At 41.4% G+C, this 10,401-nt stretch overlaps 1 protein-coding gene across 1 annotated transcript in view; it reads right to left on the bottom strand.

The window, feature by feature from the left end:
• Nucleotides 1–5,524: 5,524 nt before the first annotated feature.
• BCDIN3D (BCDIN3 domain containing) overlaps nucleotides 5,525–10,401 on the bottom strand; it is a 5,557-nt gene continuing 680 nt past the window's right edge. The window contains exon 2 of the mRNA XM_005877312.2: nucleotides 5,525–6,788. Within this exon, the coding sequence (XP_005877374.1) occupies nucleotides 6,150–6,788 (639 nt within the window). The 3' untranslated portion in view covers nucleotides 5,525–6,149. The remainder of the gene's footprint in view (nucleotides 6,789–10,401) is intronic.

The raw sequence follows: 10,401 nt of genomic DNA, 5'->3' as shown, positions 1-10,401 counted from the left end.
TTTAAAGCATAATAAATAGAAATTGCTAAAAATATATAATAAATGTAGAGTCAGCAAGTCTTGGGATGGGAAGTGGAGGGAAACAGAGAACTAAGCCAACACTGGGTAACTTGCAGATGGTAGGCCATTCACTGATATAAAAGACACCGGAGGTTTCATCAAGGAATAAGATTATAATAAATGATAAACTCTTTTTTTATTGATTGACTAGTAGCCCTGTGCACAAATCTGTGCGCCAGTAGCTCTCTGCGGGGCCTGGCCACTTCGCGCCCGCTACCCAGAGGCTCTCTGTGGTCCAGAGGCCGATCCGCAGCCGGGTGTGGAATGCTTGCCTGCTGCCCGCTCTCAGCAGCTGTCGCCCCAGGACTCCGGTGGGGCTGAGAGGACTGGGTGCCACCATCTTTGTGACAGTTAATTTGCATATTACCCTTTTATTAGATAGGATTTTAGAGAGAGAGAGGTAGGGGGAGAGGTAGGGAGATGGGGGAGAGAGAGAGAGAAACATCAATCTGCTGCTCCACTTATTTGTGTGTTCATTGATTGTAAATGCTAAAATCTTAAAAACAAACAAAAAACCACTGCCAAAAAAAGAGCAGGTTTGGGAGATGATATGCTCACTTTCAAACATGCTGATATTGAAAAACCTGGGGGACATGCAAGTGGAAATGTCTACCCAACAGGTCAGAGCTTCCCAACTGTTATGCCTCAAGAAGAGGTTACAGATGTGTTGCATATTGATCTTCTCAACTCTGAAGGCAGCATGAGCTCCCTCTGACAGGGAGCAGTCTCAGTTATGCTGGGTTGCTATGATGTGGAAGGGCTGGGAAGCATGATGTATACTAGTAATGCTGTTGGATAAATAATTCTGAAGCTCAGGAGAGAGATCTGGACTACAGACAGATAAGAGATTTTTGAGTCATCAAAACATAGGTGGTAACTGAAACCATGGGATGGAGGAAATTATGCAAGGAGAGAAGAGGGACTGGAACAGAACTCCAAGGACCAGTAATATTGGAGAGGGGTCTCCAAAGGAGGAGGAAGAAAACTGGGCGAGTGCTGTCACTAGAGCCCAAGAGGTTTCCACAAAAAGACCAAATGGTTCCCTGATATTGCTGATGTCAAGCTGGATCAGGACTGAGACATTACACTGACTTTAGCCACATGTCACTAGTTACTAGCAAAACCAGATTTTGAAGGGTTGAGAAAGATATGTAATATAAGGAATAAATACAATTATTTAAAACTCTTTCAATAATTTTGGATATGCTGTGAAGTAAAAGACAGATAGGTAGGTGGGGTAATGGGGGATGAGAGTTATTTTAGAAAGACACTGCTTAATTTTATTTTTAAAAATTATTTTAAATGTTATTTTTAAAAAGCATTGTGTGCATATGGTTAAAAAAATCAAATAATGCCAGGCCAGTGTGGCTCAGTGGTTGAGTGTTGACCTATGAAGCAAGAGGTCATAGTTTGATTCCTGGTCAGGGCACATGCCCAGGTTTCAGGCTCGATCCCCAGTGTGGGGTGTGCAGGAGATAGCCGATCAATGATTCTCTCTCATCACTGATGTTTCTCTCTCTCCCTCTCTGAAATCAATAAAAATATACCCAACATTTTAAAAAAATTAATAAAAATATATTTTAAAAAATCCAATAATATAGAAGCAGTTATTTGCTTCATTTCCCACTCCCAGCAATGCATTATTTTAACCTTTTGGCTGATGTTTCAATATGACTAAATATGCTTTTCTGCTATTCTTTTTCACTTTCAGATTTACTTTATTACCCAGGTGTATATTATTTTTTTTTTAAATGTTTTTGTTGATTTTAGAGAGAGGAAGGGAGAGGGAGAGAGACAGAAACATTGATCAGCTGCCTCCTGCCTGCCCCCTACTAGGGATGGAGCTCACAAGCTGGGTATGTGCCCTGACTGGGAATGGAACCATGACCTCCTGGTTCATAGGTCAATGCTCAACCTCTGAACCACACTGGCTGGGCCTCATTCCCAGGTCTGAACACATAACTTGAAGCAGCACAGTAACTCCAAAGCCCTTGCTCTTTTACCCTGGCTCTTCAGAGTCTCTTCTCAATCTTGATTTCTGTGACATCTCAAGGCCTAGCAGCCAAGGCCCAGATTCTGCAACAATATAACCAATGTTCAAAGCCCAACTCTTCCACACACCTAGTGTGACCTTAGGAAAGTCACCTAACCTTTGTGTTTCAGGTTCCCTATCTATAAAATGGGGATAATAGTACCTACCTCATAGGGTCATTTCAAGGATTACAATTTATGTTGTCTAGCATATGGTATTCTATTATTAGCTTTTTTTCTGATTTCTAACCAGACCTCTTTTAGTTCTTCCTATTTCAGCCCTCAGCCCTAGGACATAGTCCCCTCCTATCATATCCACTTATTTTAGTAATTTACTACTAATTAAATCTTAATCACTCTATATGAATGACTTCCAGATTTTTATATTTAGTCTTGATCTCCCAAAACATCAATAATTAACTTAAATAACAAGCACTTACTGTATTAAACAACGTAAGTTTAGGCACTGGATAAAGGACAAGACTAGGTCACTGAAGGTTTTTAAGAGAAAGAACACTGGCAGCAGGACAGGGGCTGGGGCTGGATTGGAGGGTACATGACAGAAACCCAGGTTGGTGTCAACCACATGGATGGAATAAATGGGACTTACATGTTATTGGCAGAATTTGTTGCACTTCGTGACTATTTCAATGTAGGGAGTATTAAGTGAGGAGAGTCAACTGAACTTTGTAGCTTGAGCAATGGAGGATGTCACCATTGAGATAGGATTAGGTTTAGAATGAGGGGAATGAGTTTGTATTTGGGATATGTTGAATTTGCAATGTCTTTGAAATATCTAGGGGATATGACTACATAACAGGAAAAACCTTCATCTGGAACTGGAGGTGGGGCTACCAATATATTTGGAGGTTATTACCATATAGGTAGGTGTTAAAGGAATGGGAGTGGAGGAACTCACACAGGAAAAATATGAAGACGACAGGATAGAACCCTAACTGTGGTCTCTGCTTACATCAGAATCATCTGGGATGATTGTTAAAAGAGATTCCTCATTGTGAATGTATTTAACGCCATGGAATTGTGCACTTAAAAATAGTTAAAATGGTTAAAATGGTAAATATGTATATTGTACCACAAAAAAAATGCAAAAAGCAAAGCAAACCAAAAAGATTCCTAAGTCCCATTCCAGACCAGAATCACTATGTTTTTGAAGATGAATCCTAGACTCACCAAGTAAAAGTGCAAATTAAAAGTTGAACCCAATGCCTAAGGGGTAGTGAAAAACTAAGAGAATAAAGGGAGGAAAGTATGGTGGAGAAACCAAGGGAGAGCAAGAGGTTCAAGAAGAAGGGGTCAATATTGTTCACTGGTGTCACTGCCCAGGAGGAAGACTGAAAAGAGGCTACAGATTTGGTATTCAGGTGGTTATTGATGAATGGGAAGTGAGGGAACAGAGGCTGTGGGGTCTGTTGTTTCAAAGATCTTGCTCACATTTGGGTGGTGATGATATGGGAGAAAAGCTTGCATAAGTTTAGGGAGGATATAAGACACAGGAAAAATTGGTGGTTTTGAAAATGAGAGAGAATTGAATATGTTGGTAGGTGGATAGGAGTCAATAAGGCCAAGGAAACACCAAAGGGATCCTCTACAAAGCATAATTCGGGAGAAGTAGTACAGGTTGGGATCAAGAATTTAGGCAGAGATTATTTGGTAATTACTGGGTAAGTTTAGAAGTGAAAAGGAGGCAAGATGAAGAAGTTCAATACTAAGGTTAAGAAAAGACTTCCTGACACAACAAACAAGAATGACATTAGTTGGTGGTTAAACTATTTGCTTAGATTAATGGAGCAGGGATAGAGTCAGGAGCCTGTAGAAGGGTCAAAGTCTGAAGTCACTAGGATAAAAGTGACCAGGAGCAGCAATATAAAAAGTTTGAAAAACAGTACTGGAATGTAATTGAGATTGGAAATGGCACAAACCAACACAATTAGCTGAAAATAGAAAATTGTTTTTTCTAAATGGTTTTAGTTCCACCCTCTTGTTGTGTAGGGACAGCAGTGGCCTCCGCTTCCTTAGCAGGAGCTTTTACCTAACTTCTCAGTCAATAGGTCCAACGTCAAACAGATGGTTCAGACTCTCTTGTTCCCTGCTCTTCTTTAAATTAAAAAAATAACAATATCTTAGAAATTTTGAAGTTCATTAATGCAATCTCCCTTCTTAGCTAGGTATGTTTTGTTTTTCTATCTTCTCTTCACCAAACAAATCTTTTTCCATCTTCCACTTTCCCTTGAATTCAATTGATGGGTGTTTTAAAAATCAAAACCTAACAAACATCAGCAGCACTATCCCACAGCACTTATGGTGTAGTCATCCAATTGTAGACTGCATTTTACACATGCTTCTCTGCATATATTCCCACCTCCATACTGGTGTGCTTTGGCAGTGGATGCTGACAAAAAAGTCCTGAATTAACTTATTCACTGGCTTGTTTTCTGTTCTGAGCTTAGATAAGGTTTCTTCTTGAGCTGAAATCTTCCTGGAGAGAGTGGGTAAAAGCAGAAGTTTCTTATCTACCCCAGATTCACAGGATATTCCCAACTGTACTCATCACTTTTATTTTTTATATTATATACAACCTCACTTCATTCATTTCATTTATACCAGTTGGATTTTGGGTTCATAATTTAAATCTTTTATTTATAATTTATTTATTAATTTATTGGGTGACATTGGTTAATAAAAATTATATAGGTTTCAGGTGTACAATTCTATAATACATCATCTATATATTGTACTACAGGCCTGGTGCCATGCATCGGTGGGGTCCCTCAGCCTGGCCTGTGCCCTCTTGCAATCTGGGACCCCTTTGGGGGATGTCGGAGAGCTGGTTTCGGTCTGATCCCCACAGGCCAGGCCGAGGGACCTTCGTGCACTGGGCCTCTAGTATGCATATAAGATCTTTGGTTAATCTCTTCCCGCCTTCCCTCCTCCTTGAGATTTATAAGTCTGTTCCATGTTTCCATGCCTGTGGTTTCCGCTCCTGTGTTGAGCGTCTGCCTCCTGGTGGTCAGTGCATGTTATAGCTACCGGCCGGTTGGCCAGTCACTTAGGCTTTTTATTTATACACACACACACACACACACACACACACACACGCACACACGCACACACGCACACACACACACATACACCCAGTGCACGAAATTTGTGCACTGATAGGGTCCCTAGCAGCTGCTGGCTGGGGCTTCCCTTCCCTCAGCTGCCTGCCACTGCCACCGGCCAGGGCCTCCCTTTGTACCCACCTTGGTCTGGCACCGCCCGCTCATCTGCTCTACCATCCCATTGCAGTCCTGCTCTCGTTGGGGCCCATCGGGGCCGGCAGTGACTCCACTGCCACCTGCTGCCAGCGCCCCCTGGTGGTCAGCGCACATCTAACTCCTGGTTGGTCGAACTCCTGCCCGTGGGAACAATGTGCATATTAGCCTTTTATTATATAGGATTGTATGTTCACCACCCAAAGTCAAGTCTCCTTCTGTTTATTCACTTCTACCTCCCCCTCCATAATTTAAATCTTTTAAATATCTTTTAAATGTCAGCCAATGCATCTTGCCTAGTATCTGTAGCCTGGTCATGTTGGAGATTAAGACCTGCTCTGGAAGATAAGATGTTTTTCCTACTTATGCTCACTTTTAGCCAGGCCAGTGACTCTTTTTTCAAATTGTATAGTGAGGTTTTGCCTGAAGGATGAGTTAAGTCATTAAGAAGCCAGATCAGAATCAAGGGGCCCAGGGAACTGATACATTCTAAGGCTAGCCTGGTTTTTATAAATAACCACCAAAAGCAGCTCCTTCCATATCCCAGAAACAGGATCATTTTCTCTAGGCCATTCAGCCCAGCTCACTGCTCCAGAGATGCATTCTCCTTCAGAATCATCCTGAACAATGGGGAACAGATACTGATTATTTCAATGGCATCTTGGACATTTTGCTAAAAGCTTCTGCCAGGTTTTGAAGCGGCCTGTTAAGGAGAGTGGATTTAATTCTCAGAATAAAAGCCTTTCAGTATCTCTTTCCTGGTCTTCTCACCCTCTCATCTTACTATCTCCAGGATCTTAACCTGTTCCCTTCTTTTCCTTCTATCAGTAATTCAGGAATTGGATGAGTCTCTGTGGTTTGTTTTGCCCTGAAGAGCAGAAGGCTTCGGTCCCAGCTGGTGTTGCCAAAGCAGCATACTAATTCCATGCCGTGGTCCTGGGTCAAGATCTGCACAATCTGACTGGCCATATCACCTCGGATGGCAAGGGAATGGAAGTGGTCAAAATCATGGAGGCCCAACTTTCGAAGACGCCTTGCAGCTGCCCGATAACATTTCCAGGGCTGTGGCTCCACAAGGAGGTAGTGGCAGAGGGAGGAGAGGTGAGCCAGAAACTCCCATAGGCCATGGTCCCCATGGTTCAGATGAATCCACATGGTTATGGACATGCAGAAGCCAATGTCAAACACTGAGCGTCCAAACTGGCCTAAGAAAGAGCTCAAGAGAACTTTCTGGCTCCTTTGATTCATGAAGTCCAGGGTAATAAAAGTCAAGGCATCAGGAAAAGGGCATTCTTTTTTAGCTCGCTCCACCAGGACTGGATCTATGTCGCAGCAGAGGAGACGGAGTTCTCTTGAGGCATCTGAGTGGGTCTCCCCATCACGTAGGAAAAGGAAGTGTTTGTACAGAGCCACACTTAGATCCTAGAGGAATCCAAAAGAGCTTTGTCATTGCAGCTTTCAACCAGTGAACAGAAGAGAAACTTACCTTTTTTATTTATTGTTGACAGTATTACAGATACCTAAACTCTTATCTTTTTAATATTTCCCCCATCACCATTTATCCCTCCATACCCTCTGCTACCCCTTCCTCCCCCCACAATTGCCACACTTGTCCATGAGTTCTTTCTCTTTTTGAAATTTTGTCCTCTTATCTCTTGAGACTGCCACCTACTCCTGGTTTTAGAGCAGCAGTTCTCAACCTGTGGGTCGAGACCCCTTTGGGGGTCGAACAACCCTTTCACAGGGGTCGCCTAAGCCCATCGGAAAACACATATATAATTACATATTGTTTTTGTGATTAATCACTATGCTTTAATTATGTTCAATTTGTAACAATGAAAATACATCCTGCGTATCAGATATTTACATTACGATTCATAACAGTAGCAAAATTACAGTTATGAAGTAGCAACGAAAATAATTTTATGGTTGGGGGTCACCACCACATGAGGAACTGTATTAAAGGGTCGCAGCATTAGGAAGGTTGAGAACCACTGCTTTAGAGGGTGTGAGTAGCCTAAGGAGGTTGTCTGTAGTTTTCCACAAAGCATACTCTGAGCGCCATCCAGGGGTGAGAGGCTGTAATGAATCATCTGTATGCTTTCCTGACTGAACGCAGATTGGATAGTATGATTGAAAGTTACAGCATAATAGATGCAGGAAAAAATAGAGCAGTATTTTCCAGCTTAATATGCTGGTAAACTCCCGATCTTTTTGTTTTATTTTCTTTTGGGTATCTCAGACTTCAGGGAGGAGGAAAGGGCTCCAGGGGCATCACTGATGTTCTTACCAGGAAGATGAGGAATAGAGCAAACACCATCTTATAAAAACCTGCTTCTCAAACCTGTGATTAGGAAAGTGGATCCCAAAAGTCCTCATCTAGCCTTCACTCTATAGTTTCAATTTCACTACCGGTCCTATGCTTCACCACCTCTTCTGAGATTTATTCTGCTTCTGCCTCCATCACTCCCAAAAGTCATTGCTGACCTCCTTCTTCAGTGATTGTTGATTTTCACCATCTTAGAACTTTTTTTTTTTTTACTCTTAAACAAGTCACTATCCCTTTCTCTAACTTTGACTTCTATAGCCATTATTACTAACAAATGTGTTGTTCTATACATTTTTTTCAAGGCATTTTCCTATTTATGACCTCATTTGCTCTATGCAACAATCCTGTGAGGAAATATTTATGCCTTTTGTGCAAGTGAAGAAAGCATGGCTGGAAACAAACCAGATGTCTTATAATAGTACATGGATAAAAAAATGTGATGTAGTCATTAAGATGGAATACTAAGTAGCAGTTGAAAATGAAGGAATTTAGCTAAGTGCAACAATATGAATGACTCTCACAAATATATAATACTGAGTAAAAGAGCAAGGCATAGAATAAAATACACGATAAGCTCCCATTTATTTGAAGTTTAAAAATGGGTAAAATTAAACTTCATTGTTTAGGGACACAAAAATAGTGAGCTATAAAGAAACAATAAAAGCCAGACTAGTTTTTACCTCTGGGTAGAGAGAGGGGGTTATGAATAGGAAAAGACATATTGGGGGACTTGTGGGCTACTGAAAATATTTTATTCTTGTTCTGGAAAGTAGTCATAAAGGTGTTTGCTTTATAATAATTCATAAGTGTAGATTTATGTCTTATGCACTTTTCTCTATGTGTGGTATAGTTCACAAAAACACACACAAAACACCTGTATTTTAAAAATTATGGTTCAGAGGCTAGTGACTTTACTTGTCCAATGTCACACAGCAAATTAGGCTACATTAGATTCTTTCTTCTACCAGGCTTCTCACTCTTCAATGTGCATACACATCACTTAGGGATCTTGTTAAAATATAAACTGGGTTAGCAAACTGGGATTGGGGCTGAGATTATTTCTAATAAGCTTCTAAGTCATGCTGATGCTGTAGTTCAAGGAACACACTTTGAGTAGGAAGGTTCTATCTTATGCTACTTGATTTCCTCCCCATCTATTTACTTCTTCCCTGTCTCCCTCCTCCTATCTGATCTTGGGTGTGCCCCATGTTTGACCAGTCATTTTGTCACGTCAGTCCCTCCTCCACCATATCTCTTCATTCTCTCCATCCTCGATTCCCCAGTCCTAGAGTCCCCTGGAAGTTTAAAAAAGAAAATACAGCCCTGGCTGGTTTGGCTCAGTGGATAGAGTGTCAGCCTGCGGACTGAAGGGTCCCAGGTTTGATTCCGGTCAAGGGCATGTACCTTGGTTGCGGGCACATGCCCAATAGGGGGTGTGCAGGAGGCAGCAGATTGATGTTTCTCACTCATCGATGTTTCTGACTCTCTATCCCTCTCACTTCCTCTCTGTAAAAAACCAATAAAATATATATTAAAAAAGAAAAAAAAAGAAAATACAGACTCAAGGGCTTAATATCCCGAGATCCTGACTCAGTAGATTTAGAGTGGGGGCTAGAAGTTTTAAAATTTAAACAAAGCACCCCATAAATTATGGCACATCTGCACAATAAAATATGAAGCTGCCGAAAAGAATGAAGTGACATATGATTGACCTTCAAATTATTAAATGAAAAGCGAGGTGCAATACAACATACAGATGATGTATTATAGAATTGTACATCTGAATCCTATATAATTTTATTAACCAATGTTACCCCAATCAATTCAATAAAAAAGAAAAAAAAACAAGGTGCAAATTAGTGTCTATTATTTGTAACTCTAAAAGAGAGAAGATATTTATACTTGTATACACATAGGATGTATTCCCAAGAAATTATAGCAGTTGCCACTGTTTAGGGGAAAAGGAGGATTTAAGGTCAGTAGAGACTTGCTCCCTAAACGTACAACCAGGTTTGGGAACTCCTACCCCCCTTAACTGCAACTATGTCCTTGCCTGTAATGTGTACATACGCACCTGTCAACTTTAAAATCCCCCGTGGCTTACCAAAGCCTTTCATGAAACCCCAAGCCTTAAACCGAGTCTCTTTTCCATTGCTTTCCCCCTGTGACTTCCTGTATCATCACAGTGGAGAAATATTTGCAGGGGACACACGGCCACCCATTTGCTCATTCCAGCTTTGAGTCTGTATCCAAATGGCCCCCTCTCCTTTACCAGTTGTGTCTCTATAGCCTTCAACCTTCCACCAAAATCTCTTCTTGACGACGACCAGCAACACAATAAAATTCTCCCCACCCTCTCCCACTCCTGGAGGTGGAGTGAGGGCATTAACTTTTTGAAGCATTTGGTGTCAGAGAGACACTTCGCTATTTTGCATGTGGTTTAACTATAACCATTATACACCGAAGAATACGTTTCGGTAAGAAAACGTGGCGATGCCTGCCTTCAGGAGGATGCTGTATTTTTGCTTCTCGATCCTCCAGTCTACACTGTACTCTGTAAACCCAGTGCTTCTAACATAAATATCAACTTGACTCCAGGTTCCGTTCTGCACCGCAAGGCGCACGAATCTTAGATCCAGGCACGATTCTGTCACCCCTGGCTCATCTCTCCCGGTAAACCAATCCCAACCCCACGCTTCCAAAGGG

Source organism: Myotis brandtii, unplaced genomic scaffold (genome assembly GCF_000412655.1).
Source record: "Myotis brandtii unplaced genomic scaffold, ASM41265v1 scaffold517, whole genome shotgun sequence".
Lineage (NCBI taxonomy): Eukaryota > Metazoa > Chordata > Mammalia > Chiroptera > Vespertilionidae > Myotis > Myotis brandtii.
Note: the sequence above shows the minus strand (reverse complement) of the source record. Positions and strands in the feature narration are given on the sequence as shown.